Raw genomic sequence first — 20,760 nt, 5'->3', positions numbered from 1 at the left:
CTTTTGGCTGATAGAAATCCAACTTACTTCCTAGTCTGTTTGTAATAACTCTTGTGAATAGCTTATATATTTGTGACAACAAGCTAACGGGTCGGTAGTTTCTAACGTCGCCGAGATAAGATGAGATATGCTTCCAAAAAAATTATAATGTTTGCCTTTTTCTTCCTAAAATGAAATAAATAAAAACTAAAAGAAAAATCAACAATACTATTTAATATAAATATAAACAAATAAAACTATGTTCTCTTCATTTTCTTGTTTTATTCGCGTTTCTCGAAACCTTCGATCTCAAAAAGGGGTTCACTGGGAACGAAACTTCCCCATGAGCTGATCTTCTTAGGCCGCCTCTACCAGTTGAGGCACTGATGGTACCAAGTTGAAGTAGTAGAGGGTTAGTAGTACTGAGAGTGCCTACTGCCGCTAGCAGTGCTAGTCCTGCTAGAGGAATGAATAGTTTCTTCAAGGTAAGTTTCTAAAAACACAAAATTATTTAAATTACAAAGAAGCTTATTATGTAATACTATAATTTATAATTCGGAAAAATGAAAGAATACCCATGAACGATCATATCAATCACTTATTTTGTATTTGCTATCTTTTTCTATAACAAACGTTTGTTATTTATAGAAAAAGACAACAAATACAAAATAAGTGATTTATATGATCGTTCATGGGCAATCTTTCATTTTTCCGACTGTATTTGATCATATAAAAGAGATGTTGAATCAAGGTTGGTCCAGTCTCTGATATTTTTAAGCCATGAAATCTGGTGCCTTCCTGGACCCCGTTTTCCTTCAATCTCCCTCTGGATGATCAGTTGCACGAGACGGTACCTTTCGTTTCTCATTATCTGTCGTAGGTAGCTAACTTTTCTAACTTTGTCAATCTTTAGCAGCTACCTATCTGTACCTATTCTCATCAGGGCATTCTCGTTGATGGTGTGGGATGTCCAAAGTATTTTCGAGATCCTTCTACACTTCTCCAAGAAATTAACGCACCACCTTAAAAATTGGTCATTTTTAATGTCTCGAATTTCCTAAACCTGTTATCCGATTTAAGTGATTGTTTTTAAAATGTTATAGCCTTATTCCTTAACAACATCTCTGTAATAATATTGTTGCTAGACAGGTAAATTGTCATTGTATACCGGGTGTACCAATCAAACTTTGATTTTTCTCAAAGTTTCTAGCATTTCTAGCATTTATAAAATACTGAAATTAAAACCCATCTATAGCCTCATGTTTTCTTAACATTCTGTTTTTTGATTCATTCGCTTATGTTGGATAATAAAAAAGTTAGGTACTTTAACAACCAGCCTTGTTTTGCATGAATACAGGGTGTTTTTATTAAATAAGTATTTCAAACTTTAAGGGGTAATTCTGCATGAAAAAATGACAGTTTGCTTTATAAACGTTGTCCGCAAATGTTTCGTTTCAGCGATAGGGGATGTTGAAATTTTTCTTACAAATTGACGATTTATTTATTGTTTTAAAACAGGTTGAGATATGTACCTAAACGAAATTTAGTGGGTTTTAAGAGGTAGGTATTGTGCATTTTTTGACATACAATAAGAATTTTATATTCACCATTGGCGCACATAGGAGTCATATTACCCGTATGCGCGCCAATGGTGAATATTAAATTCCTAGTTGTACATAAAAAAATGTGCAACAACTACCTCTTAAAACCTACCAAATTTCATTTGCAGATCTTAACCGGTTTTAGAGCAATAAATAAATCGTCAGTTTGTAAGAAAAATTTCAACATCCCCTATCTCTGAAACGAAGCATTTGCGGACATAAGTTTATAAAGCAAACTGTCATTTTTTCATGCAGAATTACCCCTTAAAGTTTGCCATACTTATTTAAAAACACCCTGTATTGACGAAAAACAAGGCTAGTTGTTAAAATACCTAACTTTTTTATTATCCTGCATAAGCGAATGAATAAAAAACAGAATGTTAAGAACACATGAGGCTATAGTTGGGTTTTAATTTCAGTATTTTATAAATACTAGAATATTCCATAGGGTGTGGTGAACTTTGAGAAAAGAAAACACAGTTTGATTGGTACACCCGGTATACAATGACAATTTACCTGTCTTGCAACAATGTTATTACAGCGTTGTTGCTAAAAATAAGGCTATAAGATATTAAAAAAATCACTTCAATCGGACAACAGGTTTAGGAAATTCGAGACAAAAAAAATTACCCTTTTTTAAGGTGGTGCGTTAATTTCTTGGAGAGATGTATAATGCCAGAGTTTAAAGGTAACTAACTTGTGCATCAGCTTTATGTTGAGCGTCCAGAGCTTCGCATATAATAGTATTGACCATACATAGCAATGTAGAAAACTACATCTAAGACTGATATTAATGCTACCGTTACAAAAAAAAACTTTTCATTTTGGTAAAGGCTTGTCGGGCTACCTCTATTCTCTCTCTTTTGTACTTCTTGTTTATAATCTTATATGTAATAAATTGATTGTTGAACGGTGAACCAGCAACCAAGATATTTGTATTGATCTATGTATTAAAACTGTTGACGATTCACATATATAGGAAGATTAGATAGAAATAAAGAAGAAATTCAGTATAAAAATATTTAAAATTACCTTTTTGAGATAATTTCCAATTCCAGTAACACCAAATCCAGTATTTTCGTAATGATGATCGTAATGATGGTCGTAATGATGATCTACTTCCTCAGCTGCGTGTCCATAATTGTGACCATAACTGTGCCCTACTGGATGTCCGTATCCATATCCATATCCATAATTGTAAGGAAGAGAGGCAGCATGACCACCGTATATATACGGAACTTCTGGAGCATACCCATAAACTGGTATCATTTGAGCTGCATGGTCGTACTGTCCATAGTTTGCAACTGCTTCTTGCCCGTATAACAAATTGGCGCCTTCATTGACGTAATAGCTGCTTCTAGGTATATCTTCGGCGTATCTGTGACCATCTGTTTACATAGTAATTTGAGAATGGAGCACAAAATTTTATTAGAGGAAAGTAACCAAATATGGAAGAGTGCCCTAATATGGAATTCCTTGATTTCTCCGAAAATATAAGTTGGAAGCGCACTACAAGACCATCCTCTATTTCAGTCGCTCTCTTTATTTTCGTATTCACACCTCTGTGTCAGATGCGCGAACAATACGTGTCTGACAGGCGCGTTTTGTTTTATCGTCTTGCAGAAAATTTCAAAGGTAAATATATTCAACGAGTATTATTGGTTATTATGCATGAATACAGACTTGTTATGTTATTACGTATATCAATAGTACCTTTATTTTGATATTTTATGACCTTCTGTAATTAAAACATTACGACTTGAAAAATGTTGATAATAGTTAGTAAACTAATGAACAAATCAAAATATGGACAGTCGTTGGTGCCTAATTATGGAATAGTGAGTGGATTAAGTTTACATAAGTGGGCTCATTATGATTGTGCTGGTCCAGAGTTTCATACATGGATCTGTGATGTCTGCAAGTGAATTAAGCTACCTCTTTAATTTTTCACAATTTTCTTATTTAAATTTATTTGATCTCAGATGTTTATGTCTATTTTTGTTATTGATATGTTGGTTTATGCCTATATTCCATATATGGGTACCTATTCCATATTTGGTTACTCATTTGGGATTTTGTTATTTTTTGTTCGATTTTTTTTTGTTAATTAAGATATTTAATAGAAGGCTTTTAATTACAACATAAAAATGTATGACTGATGTGTCATAACATTAAATTGTTTTCATTTCTATAAAGGTATTATTTTATATCCCCAAAACAAAATGGTATTCCATAATTGACGACTTTCCTCTATTAAAAGGCTGATTTATCTTAGGACGGGACGTGGACGGTACGGCTGTTTTGTGGGGGCACTTTGAAGAATCGTGTGATATATAAGACATTGGTTTAGAGCAGGGGTCTCCAAACTTTCCAGCCTTAGGGCCATACTGATTACTCCTGTAAGTTCCGAGGGCCAAGATGGCAACACTGCATATTATTAATTTTCCTGTATTTAATTTTTTCCCGTAAAATAACGAATAATTTAATTTTTTGTAAGTGTGGTAAGCTGTCAACATTATTAAGTATGTCAAATATTCACCTATTTTTGATATATTTTAATTTAATACAAGGTAGACATAAACAAACAAAATATTTCCACCAGTGGAAATCTCCAATCTCTCCCGAGATTGTCCACTAATAACATAATTATTCGTTCTACTATTTTTCAACGCCATCGTTAGAAATTGTCACAAACACACTTAACTATCCGAAATAATAAGAAGTCTGAAAAATAATAGCCGCAAATCACTTAAGTGTTACGCCCCTGATAACTGGGAGGAGACTAAAGACCCCACCTAAGCCAGTAAGCAATTTTGGGTTTGTGCGCTCCGCCAAGTTAGCTGGCGATGACAATAGTGGCGTAACTACAAGTCAGTTCCTATGAAACTGTTGTGAAATAAAATAGGGCGTACCTCCTTAAAACAAGTTTGTGCGTGTAACAGTATTTTGATTTGATTTGAATTGTTGCTTTTGTGTGTGATTTAGTAGAATGGAAAAGAAGCGAAAAATTGATAGTGAATGCAGAAAATTCAAAGATCAGTGGAACATTCAGTATTTCGTAATTGAGTCCAGTAACAAGGCGCTATGTTTGATTTGCAATGAAAGCATAGCCGTTCTCAAAGAATATAACATGAAACGTCATTATGAAACAAAACATTCTCAAAATTACTCAAAATATACAGGAATTGTGCGGACAGAAAAATTCGAAGCTTTGAAGTGCGGATTGAAATCGCAGCAATCTTTATTTACAAAAGTCAAAACTGAACAAGAGGCGGCAACTCGTGCCAGCTTTCGTGTGGCTCTTGAAATTGCAAAACGTGGAAAACCATTCACCGATGGAGAAATGATCAAGGAATGCATAATTGCAGTAGTCGAAGAAATGTGCCCTGAAAAGGTAAATTTATTAAAAACTGTCAGTATGTCAGCAAACACTGTGGCTCGAAGGGTACAAAACATCGCTGAAAATATATCCTCTCAACTGTTCGACAAAAATGGACATGTTGAGTGGTTTTCTTTGGCCTTGGATGAGTCAACGGATGTGTCAGATACTGCTCAGGTGTTGATTTATATTAGAGGAGTAGATAAAAGCTATGAAGTGCACGAAGAACTTCTTGATATGTATAGTATTCATGGCACAACTACTGGTATCGATATTTTTAAAGGAGTTGAAATGGCCATTAATAAAAAGAACCTTCGATGGAAAAACTTGAAATGTATTACAACTGATGGAGGCAAAAACATGAGTGGGAAAGATAAAGGAGTGGTCGCTCTTGTGTCAAAGGCTGTAGAAAATGACGGCGGCTCAAAACCATTAGTCTTACATTGTATCATTCATCAACAGTCTTTGTGCGGAAAATGTTTGGATATGTCTGACGTTCTGAAACCAGTCATATCAACTGTTAATTTCATCAGATCTTTTGGGCTGAATCACCGACAATTCCGACAATTTATTGCAGAGATTGGAGAAACAGACTTACCTTATCATACTGCCGTACGCTGGCTTAGTTGTGGGAAAGTCCTTCAGCGCTTTTTTGAACTTCGAGCAGTGATCGAAATTTTTTTGAATGAAAAGCACCGCCCTCTTACTGAATTACAAAACAACGCATGGCTATGGAAGTTAGCATTCTATGTTGATTTGACAAAACATGTGAACGAACTGAATTTGAGATTGCAAGGAGAAAACCAGCATCTTCCTGATTTATACACTAATATCAAGTCATTCCGGATGAAATTGATACTGTTTCAATCACAACTACGAAGTAAATGTTTTTCACATTTTAAAACATGTGAAATATTCAGCCACACTACTGAGACTGAGTTTCCTATCGATTTTGCAATCGAAACTGAGTGCTTTGAAGATAAATTTTGATACTCATTTCTCGGACTTTGATGCCATTGCGAATCAAATTAAGATTTTTCAGAATCCTTTTGATGCTGACATTGAAACCCTAGCCCCGGAACTTCAAATGGAAATGATTGATCTTCAGTGCAGTGATATAATTAAGAACAAATATGAAAACTCATCTTTGTTGGAATTTTATAAGAGTCTTCCACTGACACAATTTGATAATTTGCATAAATTTGCTCGTGGGCTGTTTTCCGTTTTTGGTACTACTTATTTGTGTGAGAAAACCTTCTCCAAAATGAAGTACACAAAAAATGTATACAGATCTAAATTAACTGACGAGCATCTTAAATCTCTTTTAATAATTGGTACAAGTAAAATTAGTCCACAACTACAAACTATTGTCGGTGGAAAATCTCAATTACATACATCTCATTAGCATTTCATATGTCATGTTTGTTATAAGGTATGTGTTGTTCATTACTTACAATGTATAAAATGTTAGTTGGATTCATTTCAATAATTTGTTAGTTATTATATGCTGAAGTTAAATTTACTCCATAAATTATACATGTCTTTACTCATTACCATTCTGTGTTTCTTTATCCAACTTATCACAAACATTTTATTTGCTATAAAAAATATTAAGGAGTTTTCAAGTATGTCTCCGCGGGCCGGACAAAACCTGTCTGCGGGCCGGATGTGGCCCTCGGGCCGTAGTTTGGAGACCCCTGGTTTAGAGTACAACGAGAAATACAAATATATAATATGGACGAATGGACGAAAATTGTAGCGTTTGAAGGTAAATAAATAATTTTGTAGTTCAAAAAGAAAAATCTGAATGAAAAAAACAATGGATCCCTGATTTTTAGACGATATTGAATCAACTTAACGCCCCATTCATCAGTTATTCACATCAACCAATGGTAGGGGAGCCCAAGCGGAGATTTTTTGCAGTTACTAGAGCGCGTCAGATTATTACTTGGGGAGAAACCTTATACCCTGAAAATGTAATTGGCTCTTAATGCAGGGGAGTTCGTTAAGGGGGGGGGCCGAAAAAAAAATATATCCTTAGAGAAACTCGAAATCGTCAGATTAAGATATAAGGTAAGTTAAATACATACAAAACAGTGTATACTTCAAAAATCTGACGATTTGAGCGGGGCGTAAGGAAATGGGCGAATCCCAAAGTTTCACAAGAAAAAAGCGAATATTTCGCGAAATGAATGTCATATCGAAAAACTAAAATATACGGGCTCAATATTTTTCAAAAATCCATCCAATGATACCAAACACGACTTCAAACTGAGAGGGGTGGGGGGTAAATTTAAAATTTTTAATTCGAATCCCGCGATATTTCGCGAAATGAACATCAGATCGAAAAACTGAAAAATACACTTATTCAATATTTTTGAAAAATCTATAGAATGGCACTAAACACGATCCCCACGGAGGTGAGGTGGGGGGTTAAGTTAAAATATTAAATCGAAGCCGCCAGTTTTTATTGCAGATATGGATTCCTTACGTAAAAATAAGTAACTTTTATTTTTATTCGAGACAATTTTTCGAATTATGGATAGTTGGAAATGGAAAATTAAATTAAAAATGGAAAGTTCCCACTAAAATGGAAAACTTTACTTACCTTTTTTGGTTGTCGGACCTAATCTTCACAACCCAATAGGTCTCCATAACGCTCGAGTGACTGCACATTTAGCATACTTTACTCCCCTACCACAAGGATTAAAACAGAATGACTATGCTACCCCTGCCAGACCTTTATACTACATATTATCAAATCATTAGATTGCAATATGATGGTACCAGTTTTCTTCTTTTTCGGTTTCTTCTTATTATGGTTTCACTGTTTTTATCCTCCACAACACTCTATTCTCCCAGTCATCTTCTCTGAGGTTTTTATCTATTACAGCATTTCCTATATACGTTTTCCATCTTGTAGCTAGTCTTCTATGTATTCTTTTTGGCCTCTTCTGCTCTGGTATTCTTTGTAGATGCCCGTATCATTGTACAGGGCTCTGTTTTCCAACTTTTTTTTAATTGAGCATTGTACTTCCATTGTGTTCCATATTTCCTGTTTTTATTCTATCTTCTTTGTATATTCCAAAAAGTAGAGAGATTAAAAGAACGAATAACAATCAACGGAGAATACGTAAACAACTTAAGATACGCAGACGACACAGTTATTCTTGCGGACAGTGCTGAGGGTTTACAACCACTTTTGAACGTCATAACGAGAGAGAGAGAGAGAGAGAGAGATAGCTTGGGGCTGAAGATAAACATAAATAAAACAAAAGTAATGGCTGCTACACGTGCACCAAATTCCGACATTAATATTCGTATCTATAACAAACAGATAGAACCCGTACAAAGATTTCAGTATCTTGGTTGCTGGATAACAAACTATCTTGACCACGAGGTTGAAATACGTGCTCGTATAGAGTAAGCTAGATCCGCTTTTCAAAGAATGAAAAAATTCCTAATCAACTCTACCTTATCGTTGGATATACGATACCAATTTGTAAAAACATTGATTTATCCTATTTTGCTATACGGAGTGCAAAATTATTCTCGGAATAACAAGTATGAGGTGTATAAAACCCTTTGAGATGTGGGTTTTCCGGAGGATGCTGAAGATCTCTTGGACAGAGCACATGACCAACAACAAGGTGCTGAGAATAATGGGGACTGAGAAAGAACTCTTAAATATTGTAAAAAAACATAAAACGAGTTATCTAGGACATATTATTTATAGAGGAGAAAGGTACAAATTTTTACGACTCATAATGGAAGGGGAAAGTAAACGGAAGAAGAGGTCCAGGATGAAGAAAATGCTCCTGGCTGAAGAACGTAGGAGACTGGACAGCTCAAGATAGAGAGCAATTTGCTGTAGTTATAGCCAACCTTCAGTAATGGAGAAGGTACCTTAAGAACAAGAAGATGAATAATGAAGGTGCTTACCTTGCTGCTGTGCATAATATACATTTTGGTTTAAGGTACCTGTTTTGGCTTGATCGTAACCTGTTGATTTTTTGGTATCTTCAGCCCCTCTATGAAATTCTTCCGAAAGAAGTACCTAAAAATTTAATATTGGATATAGCCATATAGTAAAGGGCTACCTATAAGATGGGTCAATGTGATCGCCAACATCTCCAGAAGATAGGCACCTTTAGAAGAAGAACCTATAGGAAAACATTTTGTTTTCCCGTCATTAAATTCTTTTATTTATTTTTTAGTCATATTTGTTCGCCATTTTTCCCAGGAGCATTTCTATACTTCATCGTTTTTATTGCTTCTTCTAGTTCTTCCTCGGTTATTGAGTTTTCTGTATTATCTTTCAATACATCCCATTTTGTTTTTCAATAATCTCTTGGTTCATATTCGTTAATAGTTTTTCAAATTGTTGTTTTTTTTCTTTTAAATGTTTTGTGTTATCGTTTTATCATGTTTTTTCTGTTTTTAACGTTTTCAGGGTTCTATAGAATATAACTCTTGTTTACTTTTGCTATCTTCTTCCATTTTATCTCCGAATTTTTCAAAATTATCTCTCTTAGCTTCTGGTACTAATATTTTTACCTTTTTTTCTTTCGTTTTAGTTATTGTAATTCTGGGTTTTTATCTTTCAGATAGTGTTTCCATGCTTTTTTTCTTCACTTTTACATACATTTTTATTCCTTCGGACCACCATGCTCTCTGTTTCTTTGTTAAGTCTTTTTTACTTGTTCCGCATACTTTCCTAGCTGCCTCAAATAGTATAGTTATTCCATAGGTTGTTTAATGTTTATATCGTTATTGCTTTCAGTTTCTTTTATTATTCCGTTTTTTATCGTAAGTTTACCGTTTATTTTTTCTCAAATATTTTTGTTATTTCTTTGTTTCTTGGCTTACATGTTTTATCGTCTCTTTTTAATTAGTTTTTCCTTTTCTTCATTTGGCTTTTCTTTCTTTTTTATTTCTTCTCGTATTTTAGTTAGTACCATATAATGGCCGCTGCTTATTTTTGGTCCTCTGTGTAATTTTGTATCCATAACTTTCATTTTAAAATTATAAATATAAGATATTGCAGAAGGCCAGCAGATAATAGTGATAATAGAGCAGAAGAAACAAAACTCTACATTTTTATAATATAATATACACTGCGCGTCATAGAAAACGGGCACCCTAAAAAATGGGTAATTTTTGAGGTCGCGTATCTCCTAAACCTGTTGTCCGGTTTAAGTGATTTTTTGAATATGTTATAGCCTTGTTCTTTGTCAATAGCCCTGTAATAATATTTTTGCTAAATAGGTAAAATTTTATTGTATACCGGGTGTACGAATCAATCTGTGTTTTTTTCTCAAAGTTCGCAACACCCTGTGGAATATCGTAGCACTTATAAAATACTTAAATTAAAATCCAACTATAGCCTCAGGTTTTCTTAATATTCTGTTTTTTGATTCATTCGCTTACGTTGGATAATACAAAAGTGGTAATACATTTCAGTACAGGGTGTTTCTAAACAAGTACGACAAACTTTAAGGGGTAGTTCTGCATTCAAAAATAATTACAGTTTGCTTTATAATCGTATGTCCGCCAATGCTTCGTTTCCGAGATACGGGATGTTGAATTTTTCTTACAAACTGACGATTTACTTATTGCTTTAAAACCGGTTGAGATATGCAAATAAAATTTGGTGGGTTTTAAGACGTAGTTATAGCACATTTTTTGACATACAATTCAGAATTTTATATTCACCATTGGCGTGCATACGGGTAATATGATCGGTCGTATTACCCGTATGCACGCCAATAGTGAATATAAAATTCTTAATTGCAAGTCAAAAAATTCCCAATAAGTATCATATAAATCGTCAGTTTGTAAAAAAAAAATCAACATCCCGTATCTCGTAAACGAAGCATTTGTGAACATAAGTTTACAAAGCAAACGGTCATTATTTTTTCATGCAAAATTGCCCCTTAAAGTTTGTCGCACTTATTTACAAAAAACCTATACTGATGAAGAACATGACTAGTTGTTAAAGTACTTAACTTTTGTATTATCCAACATAAACGAATTAATCAAAAAGCAGAATGTTAAGAAAATCTGAGGCTATAGTTGGGTTTTAATTTCAGTATTTTATAAATGATAGAATATTCCACAGGGTGTTGCGAACTTTGAGAAAAAACACAGTTTGATTCGTACACCCGGTATACAATGAAAATTTACCTGTTTAGCAAAAATATTATTACAGGGATATTGACAAAGAATAAGGCTATAACATATTCAAAAAATCACTTAAATCGGAAAATAGGTTTAGGAGATACGCGACCTCAAAAATGACCCATTTTTAGGGTGCCCGTTTTCTATGACGCGCAGTGTATATAATTTTTAATAATAATTTTTACCCATTTTTACAATAGAAGTTTAACTGCAGCACAGATTTTTAATAACACGAATAACATATCTATTCCTATATTTTTTAGCATCTGCATTAATTTTACATGCTGTACTTTATCGAATGCCTTTTCGAAATCCACAAAGCATGCAAATACATCTTTTCTTTGGTTATGGCATTTTTGTAATAGTATATTTAGCGCAAAAGTAGGTACCTCCCTAGTTTCTACAGCATTTCTAAAACCAAATTGGGTATCTTCGAGGTCTTCGTATTTGTGTCTAATTCTTTTGTCTATTTTTAATATTTTTAGGAAAATCTTATGAATATAGCTCATGTCATGTATAATCGTACATAATCTTCGTAAGAATTAAAAAAAACCTAAATAGTGTAGGAAACAGAGGTTGAACGTCGCAAAATGGACACAAGTCCGGTTTTTTTCTCTTATATCAAGGGGTGCTTATTATGAGACTAACTTTTTCTTAAAAAATTTCGTCCCGAAACCCCCTTTCCATCCCTTTAAAGGGGGTAATTTATCGTTTTTGCGAAACGTAGCCCTTCCTGTACATGTTGCAAAAAATTTAGTTTATAGTAAAATTATTTCCTATTATTAATCTCCCGACAGCATATGTCTATCACCCAACCCTTTAGCGGGGGTGGCTCCCCAAAGTTGACAAGTTTTTAAAAAAGATGTTTAAAAAAAATATTTTTCCCCAACTGTAATGGAAATCAAGAAGAAACCCTGCGGCAACTAATCGCAAATAAGTGGCTGATTTTTTGGTATAGTTTTCATTTAAGGGTAATTGCCTATTTTTTAATTACAGAATGTTACATTTTAAAAAACGCCTTTTTATACCATCTGAACCACCTATACTAGAGTAAAAAAACTTTTAGCGATTATCCATGTACTGGTGTTATTTACAAATTTCTATAATGCACCCCCATTTTTTTTCCGGAACCACCCCAAAAAAAGGAGAATTAATAAAGAAAGTGATTTTCTTGGAATCCTTACACACCATGCCCTTTATTAAAATGCTTCATATATCATTTTGTGCACGTTCTTATTACCCATGCATGGACACCCAAAGCGATTTCTTTATGCAACCCCTGTAGCCAAAAAAAAAAGAAAATGGATGTTAAAAATTTTTTTTTCTTTTGCTTTTTGACCCATATGGGCATATGCTCCATCAATAGGGTTTTTCATAAATATATATATGGTTATTGCAACATCCCTGCGGAAACTACCCATATCCCTTGGCGAGCATGTTTTTACGATTTTCTTATTACCTATGCATTTTTATAAACAAAACTTATACATAATTAAAGACCACTATTTTTTCTATAAAGAAGATCCTATGCATTTTTTCGTATAAGCAACCGGTACGGCACAGTGGCGCCGTAAACCCCAGAAATGCTTTGGCGGGCTCCAGTTTTTGTTTTTTTTTTTCGTCACCTATTCATTTTATTGATAACGTACTTATGGAAAATAAAAGAACACACTGTCTGCTACACATTATGACGTATGCATATTTTACTTTCTTTGCACCCTAAAGCCACAGTGGAGGCCCAAAATCAATTTTTGATTATTTTCATTATTGATTCTCCTTTTTTTGGGGTGGTTCCGGGGAAAATATGGGGATGCATTATACAAATTTGTAAATAACACTTGTACATGGGTAATCGCTGAAAGTTTTTTACGCTAGCATGAGCGGTTCAGATGGTATAAAAAGGGGTTTTTTAAAATGTAACACCCTATAATGAAAAAATCTGCAATTGCCCTTAAATGAAGCCTATACCAAAAATCAGCTACTGATTTGTGATTAATTGCCGCAGGGTTTCTTCTTGGTTTCCATTACAGTTAGGGAAAAATATTTTTTTAAAAACATCTTTTTTAAAAACTTGTTAATTTTGGGGCGCTAAACGGTGGGTGATAGACATATTCTGTCGGGAAATAAATAGGAAATATAGTCCTCTTCATTTTACTATTAAGCAAATTTTTTGCAAAACGTACAGCAAGGGCTACGTTTCGCAAATACCACAAATTACCCCCTTTAAAGAAATGGAAAGGGGGTTCCGGGGAGAAATTTTTTAAGAAAAGTTGGTGTTATAATAAACACCCCTTGATATACCAGAAAAAAAATAAAACCGGACTTTTGCGAGGTTCAACCTCTGTTTCCTACACTAATAGAAATCGAAACTAAATAAATAAAATAGTTATTACTTACATTTTTATCTAAAAAAACTATAAACTTAACCTACCTCTTCTTTGTTGGAGATGCCGAGAACTTTTTCGAAAAGTAAAACAAGTGAAATCAACTTAATCACACTGACGACTCTCATTTTTGCCATTTCTTGTCAACAATGAAGATGAACTGTTGCGAAGAAAAATTAAATCGTTTTTGCTCGAGCCGTTCTAGATATGCATAGATGACTGTGACAATTATTCGAATTAACAGGCTGATGTATAATTTTATTATCTTTCAAAATTTATGAGGTATGAATTTTCGAATCTAAACACCGTGAAAAGAGTAAGTGGTCATTAGCGGCACGCTTTGGAGACTCTCAGCGAAACGAAAACGAACCCCTTTCTCATTTGTTTGAAAATCGGAAATTGAGTACCTACATGTCGCACGTTCCTAAAAAAGTGTAATAAATCAAAATAACCAAATTTTTCAGGAGAGTAAAAACAATTTTTGTCAATTTTAAAATGCTAATCGAAGAATCAGAAATTAATTTACCTATACAGTGTGTTCCAACGAAAATCCCCCCCACAAACTCAGATACCAAGACTTTTTTCTCTTCGGGTTATTCAATTTCAAATCACTCAATTTTGGATCAAAACCACTTTTGGATCTTCTTATTCTTTTTTTTTCTCAAAATATTATTTTAAGCGATTTTACAGTGATTGGTATTTATTTAAACAAATTTACATTTTCTATCGTAAAGTATCAATGGAATACATAATATTTTAATAGAAGGGACTCAAAAATGTCATTGTGACATTATAACAAATTATTTTGATTCAAAACAAGTTTTTGATCAAATTTTATAGTGTCGAAAACGTTAAAATACCATTTTACATTTTTCTCCATTCCCAAAATACATCATAATCGATTTGGCTCAAAATTTGCCCACAGATAGCCCAAACATAGGACTTTAAGTGGTTAGAAGGATTTGAATTATATTATACAATACCAAAAAAGTTACATGCAATATCATAGTCAAAAACAAGTAATTGGACTTCGTAAGTCCTAGGTTTTCACCCAAAGTAATCTAAAGTAGAACCGGAAGTCGATATTTGAACGCTTCGTGTAACTTTGCGTCGATCGATATACGATTTTACTAATTTTGAGTCATTTTAACTAAACTTTGGGTCATCATTGTTTAAACAGAAATGACTTCAAAACAGGAATTAAAGATTAAACTCAACTTTTCAATACGCTTCGATTGATGTGTTACATGTACTATTTCTGCGACTATACGGGCACTTCTGGTTAGACCTTTTTAAGCGGAAATGATATAAAAACCAAAACCAAAATTTTTTCTCATCTTGCTAAGGCACGTCGAATGATATATCGCTTATACTATTTCGGTGACTTTAGAACAAATCATACGGTTGAACTCTAAAACCGAAAATCCGATGTCAAATTTTTCGTCTTTAATACCATCCTTGGGTTATAAGCTTTCATTCGACACCCCATTTGTCATTCTATCTGTATTAATAATGGAGGAGTTGTATTCGCGGACGTAAAGACAGATGAACAGACAGTCATGAAACCGGAAGTATATATTTGTTCTCTTCTTGCGAAGTAGCGTCGAATAATATATCACGTGTACTATTCCGGTGACTTTAAAATAGTACTTCTGGTCGCATTTGTAAAACCGGAAGTCCTAGGTCAAATTTGGCACATTTAGTACCATCCTTGGATTATAAGCTTCCATTCGACACCTCATTTATCATTCTACCTAGTATAATGACGGAGAAGTTATATTCGCAGTCGGACGGACAGACGGACAGCCAGCCTAGGTCAAATTTCTCACATTTAGTATCATCCTTGCATTATAAGCTTTCATTTGACACCTCATTTGTCATTCTACCTGGTATAATGACGGAGGAGTTATATTCGCGGTCGGACGGACCGACGGACAGACAGCCTAGATCAAAGTTATCACCTTTAGTACCATACTTGGATTATATGCTTTCATTTGACACTTCATTTGTCATTCTACTTGGTATAATGACAAAGGAGTTATATTAGCGGTCGGACGGACTGACCGACGTACAGACAGTCTAGGTCAAATATCTGACCTTTAGTACCATCCTTGGATTATAAGCTTTCATTTGACACCTGATTTGTCATTCTACCTGGTATAATGACGGATAAGTTATATTCGCGGTCGGACAGACCGACGGACAGACAGCTTAGATTAAATTTATCACCTTTAGTACCATCTTTGGATTATAAGCTTTCATTTGACACCTCATTTGTCATTCTACCTGGTATAATGACGGAGAAGTTATATTCGCGGTCGGACAGACCGACGGACAAACAGTTAGTAGACGGACATTGGTCATTCTACCTGGTAAAATGACAGAGGAGTTATATTCGCGGTCGGATGAACAGACGGACAGACAGCCTAGGTCAAATTTCTCACCTTTAGTACCATCCTTGGATTATAAGCTTTCATTTGACACCTGATTTGTCATTCTACCTGGTATAATGACGGAGGAGTTACATTCGCGGTCGGACAGACCGACGGACAGACAGCCTAGGTCAAATATCTCTCCTTTAGTACCATCCTTGGATTATAAGCTTTCATTTGACACCTCATTTGTCATTCTACCTGGTATAATGACGGAGGAGTTATATTCGCGGTCGGACAGACCGACGGACAGACAGCCTAGGTCAAATATCTCACCTTAGTACCATCCTTGGATCATAAGCTTTCATTTGATACCTCATTTGTCATTCTACCTGGTATAATGACGGAGGAGTTATATTCGCGGTCTGACAGACCGACAGCCTAGGTCAAATATCTCACCTTTAGTACCATCCTTGGATTATAAGCTTTCATTTGACACCTCATTTGTCATTCTAGCTGGTATATTGGCGAAGGAGTTGTGATTACAGACAGACGGACGGACAGACGGACGTGGATAATTCAAAGTTTTCACATTTTTTCAAAATTGGGTGAAAACAAATATAGGCGTCTACTGTAAGTACAATTAACTCAGAAAATATCGACCTCACGACAAAAATTATTAAAAAGAAATTATAATAATTGTAAATACCATTTATTTGGAACAATTTCAGTTCCTACCATTTTTGTCGAAAAGTTAAAAATGGCGGAGATATTGAGTAAAAACAGTTATCCTTTAAAATCAAGATGGCGGCTAACGTAACGGAGGAATTCATTCGCGATTTTAAATATAGGCTACTATTGACCCCCCTAAAGATAAGAAAAATAAAATTTTGGGCAGCTCGGCATGCAAGGTCAAATAATGCTATCCCGGCTGGACTAATATACTTTTGAGTCTGATATTATTGCATGTAACTTTTTTGGTATTGTAATATAATTCAAATCCTTCTAACCACTTAAAGTCCTATGTTTTGGCTATCTGTGGGCAAATTTTCAGTCAAATCGATTATGATGTATTTTGGAAATGAAGCAAAATGTAAAAAACGGTATTTTAACGTTTTTTACACTATAAAATTTGATCAAGTTATGTGATCAAGACAGAATATCAACATTATTTGTTATAATGCCAGATATAATGACATTTTTGAGTCCCTTCTATTAAAATATTATTTTTTCCATTACTTTACGATAGAAAATGTAAATTTGTTTAAATAAACACCAAATCACTGCAAAATCGCATCAAATAACATTTTGAGATAAAAAAGAAGAAAAAGACTTTTTGACCTTAAATAGGTATCTTATTTTTACGTCCCGCAGAAGCTAAGTTTCAAAAAAATCGGAGATCCAAAAGTTTTTGCCTGAGTGATTTAACATGGAATGTATTGTCCTTTTCATGAGCATTTTTCAGTGCGTAACAAATGATAGGAAAATAGGTAAGTCCGTGATAATACACATTTATGACATTTATTCTAACATGACATTTTAGTTAAATCTGACAGTTGTCACATTTTATTTTCAGTTTGGAATAAAAACAAATCAAATGTGTTTCTTGCATTTATAAAATGGTATTTTCTTTGATTTGTATAGTCTTATAAATTATACAGATTATATTTGTAAAATTATTATCTAATTCAAAAATATATTTTTTTTATTATGGCGCCATCTATCGACAACTAGAATAACTAGAATAAATGTTGTAAATGTCTGTAATCACGGACGTGCCTTTTTTCTGTCACATATAATTTAATGCGTTAGAAAGAAATCGAAAAACTGTGACGCACTGAAAGATGATCATGAGAAAAAGAATACCCTTCACAATTTAAAAAAACATGTGCCCTCAAAAAATTTTTAAATAGCAAGTGTGGTCGAGTGGCACATCGATTGAAAGGTATTTTTTTTTTCTCCGTACGAAACTTTATTTTTTTATATAGAATTTAATATACCAACACAACTAATAGAACTGATAAAAGAATCTCTAAAAGTAGAAAGTAAAATCCGGATACAAAACGAACTAACGGAAACAACAGATGTGAAAAAGGGACTACGCCAGGGAGACGCTCTATCATGCATCTTGTTCAACATCGTACTCGAGCAAATAATGAGGGACACAACAGCCAATACTCGAGGAACAATCATTAATAAAAGCGTGCAAATACTAGCATTTGCAGATGATGTTGACATAATCGCAAGATCAAGAAGAGAAATGATAGAGGCATTCAATCAAATAGAACGAGCTGCACAAAACAGTTGCCTTAAAATCAATCAGAATAAAACAAAATATATGCAGGTAAGTAAAAACGCAGAAATAAGGCAGCCACAAAATATAACAATAGGAGAATAAAACATTTAGGGGGTAAAAAACTTTACAAACTTGGGATCCCTAGTCACGTCTGATAATAACGTTGCGGAGGAAGTGAAGAGGCGAATATTTATTGCCAATAAAAGTTACCATGGCTTAATCCGGCAACTAAGATCAGATAAAGTCGCAAGAAAAACAAAATGCCAAATATACAAAACCTTAATAAGACCGGTACTCACATACGGCTCAGAAACCTGGACACTCACTAAAAGAGGGGAAACATTGCTAGCCACCTTTGAAAGAAAAATCTTGCGACACATATATACCCAGATAGCACAAGTACATTTTATGGACATCCAATGGACGTACATCTGTGTACATTGGAACGTCCAATGGACGTCCCGCTAAGGTACAATGGACATCCGATGGACATCCAACGAATGTCCAGAGTTCACAAAATTGGACGTCCATAGAACGTCCGCTACAAACGTACATTGTACGTTGTATTGGAGCTTTCAGTGTACACCTTATGTACATTCAATGTACGTCTTATGGACATTTGTAGGGCACTTTTCAGAAAGCAATCTAGTATCCATAATTTTGTGAATACATAGCAAAAAGCTTTTATAGGAAATAGTTCCTTATAATACTAAACTTATAGATACTTAAAAATATTACACAAAAGACCTTTTTTATTTCTCTTTACTATAACTTCATTATAATATATACTATAGGATATATATAATATAGGAACTAGGAACTTCATTAATGCACGACTGCACTTGCACGATAAACAGAAAACACAAATATATCACAGGATGTATTTTCATAAAGACGAGATTCAGATAATGACGCCCTAGGAAGCATGCACATTAAAAGAGGTTTAATCTCTGTTCTCTTAGATTATGTATCTTAAATTACGATTATATTACGTTATTATACGGTTATACGAATCAGGAGTAATATCGTGGAAATACCATAAGAATAGCTAATATGGACTTACCACTTTTACACGTCTGTGTTCGTATCACCCAAAAGTCCTCACTGCACGTTCCATAGCATTGTCCATTGTCCCACGATGTTCCATCTCCATACCAAGTTCCATTTTCCATACCATTATCATCTCCGTCTCGGTCCTGATATCTCCATCCTTTTTATGTGGGCACCCCGCTGCTATCTAGGGTGGTCGAGGTGTAAGAACATTGACGTGTTTTCCCATTTCTCGTTCTATACTGTACAAAATATACCGGGATCCGGATATCATAACATTCATTAAAATGGGACGGCTGCGTTGGATGGGACATGTAGAAAGAATGGAAGAAGGCGAAATACCAAACAAAATATTCAAACAGATGCCAGTAGGAAAAAGAACAAGAGGAAGACCGAAGCTGAGATATTTAGAACAAATAGAAAATGATATAACCTTAAAAATAAAAAACTGGAGAAAAAAAGAACGAAACAGATCAGAATGGAGAAGAATCCTGGAACAGGCCAAGACCCAGAAAGGGTTGCCGAGCCAGTGATGATGATGATGATGATGAAACTCTATTTTTTTTAATTTGCGGAATAACTTTGAAGATAATTTTGAATTTAACTAGTTTATTGGTTGAACATCAGAAATAATAAAAAAAAACATAAAATTTCATCAAATGAACCAATTAAATGTTCGAAATGACCTCCTCTGCCCTCTATACAATAATACAATATATTTTCAAAGCCTCTTCGTACATTTGCAAATAACTCCGGTGTCAATAATCGGCATTCTGTCACAATTCTTTGTCGCAACTCTGCAAGATCTACAAGGTGTAGTGGCGTATATTTTTGATTTTTTGAAGTATCCCACAAAAAAAAGAGTGTGTGTACTCTGTACGCACGTAAGAAGTTATACTTCTATTATTATGATTTCAACGAAATTAATATACTTTTAACAGTTTATTTATATTTTATTTAAATATTAAACTAATTTTAATATACTTTTCAAAAAACTTTATTAAAACAATACCAAAAATTAAATAAATAAAAGAATAAAACACACACAAACAAATTGAAAAATGCCACAAGTGATTTCTGAACAATAATTGTTGGAAAATTTTTAACTAAATACGTATGTTCTGAAAAAAAAATTATATAATAATAAATATATAAAACGGGATAATTCCTGAAGGTTGACTGTATACCATCTAGTTAAATAAAATTTAACGTGAAGTAAAACACTCCCTGGTGTAGGTGGTATATTTTAATAAAAATTAAAATTTTTAAAAATCCAAAAGGATTACGTTTAAAACGTTTTCGGACTTATCAGTCCATCATCAGTGAACTTCCTGTCCTTGCAAAATAGCCACAATGCCAAACACTGGTTAAGTTACATGTTCCAACTACATAGTAAAAAGTATAAAATAGTTTGGCTTAAAGTGGATGCCAATGGATTACTTCCAGTAACATGATGCTCTACTGCTTTACGTTAAAATGTTTTTTGTTATTAGGTCTTCACTGAGCTACGTCTACATTT

The 20,760-nt window shown here is 34.0% G+C and overlaps 1 protein-coding gene across 1 annotated transcript; it reads right to left on the bottom strand.

The window, feature by feature from the left end:
- Positions 1 to 63: 63 nt before the first annotated feature.
- On the bottom strand, positions 64 to 13,689 carry LOC114327656 (uncharacterized). The gene is made up of 4 exons (XM_028276328.2): positions 13,571 to 13,689; positions 8,902 to 9,016; positions 2,613 to 2,968; positions 64 to 472 (listed from the first exon to the last, which is right to left on the bottom strand). Exons 1-4 carry the CDS (start codon positions 13,658 to 13,660, stop codon positions 248 to 250), a joined length of 786 nt encoding a protein of 261 aa, XP_028132129.2. The 5' UTR covers positions 13,661 to 13,689; the 3' UTR covers positions 64 to 247.
- Positions 13,690 to 20,760: the final 7,071 nt, after the last annotated feature.

Source organism: Diabrotica virgifera, chromosome 9 (assembly GCF_917563875.1).
Source record: "Diabrotica virgifera virgifera chromosome 9, PGI_DIABVI_V3a".
NCBI classification, from domain to species: Eukaryota; Metazoa; Arthropoda; class Insecta; order Coleoptera; family Chrysomelidae; genus Diabrotica; species Diabrotica virgifera.
The sequence above is the reverse complement of the archived record's forward strand: the minus strand, read 5'-3'. Positions and strand labels throughout refer to the sequence as shown.

Excerpts from the sequence above, each read along its gene's own strand:
- LOC114327656 (XM_028276328.2), bottom strand. The coding sequence starts at position 13,660 with ATGGCAAAAATGAGAGTCGTCAGTGTGATTAAGTTGATTTCACTTGTT. Across the intron at positions 9,017-13,570 it reads GCATCTCCAACAAAGAAGAG|GTACTTCTTTCGGAAGAATT; the intron begins GTAGGTTAAGTT and ends TTAAATTTTTAG. Across the intron at positions 473-2,612 it reads TTGGAAATTATCTCAAAAAG|AAACTTACCTTGAAGAAACT; the intron begins GTAATTTTAAAT and ends TTGTGTTTTTAG.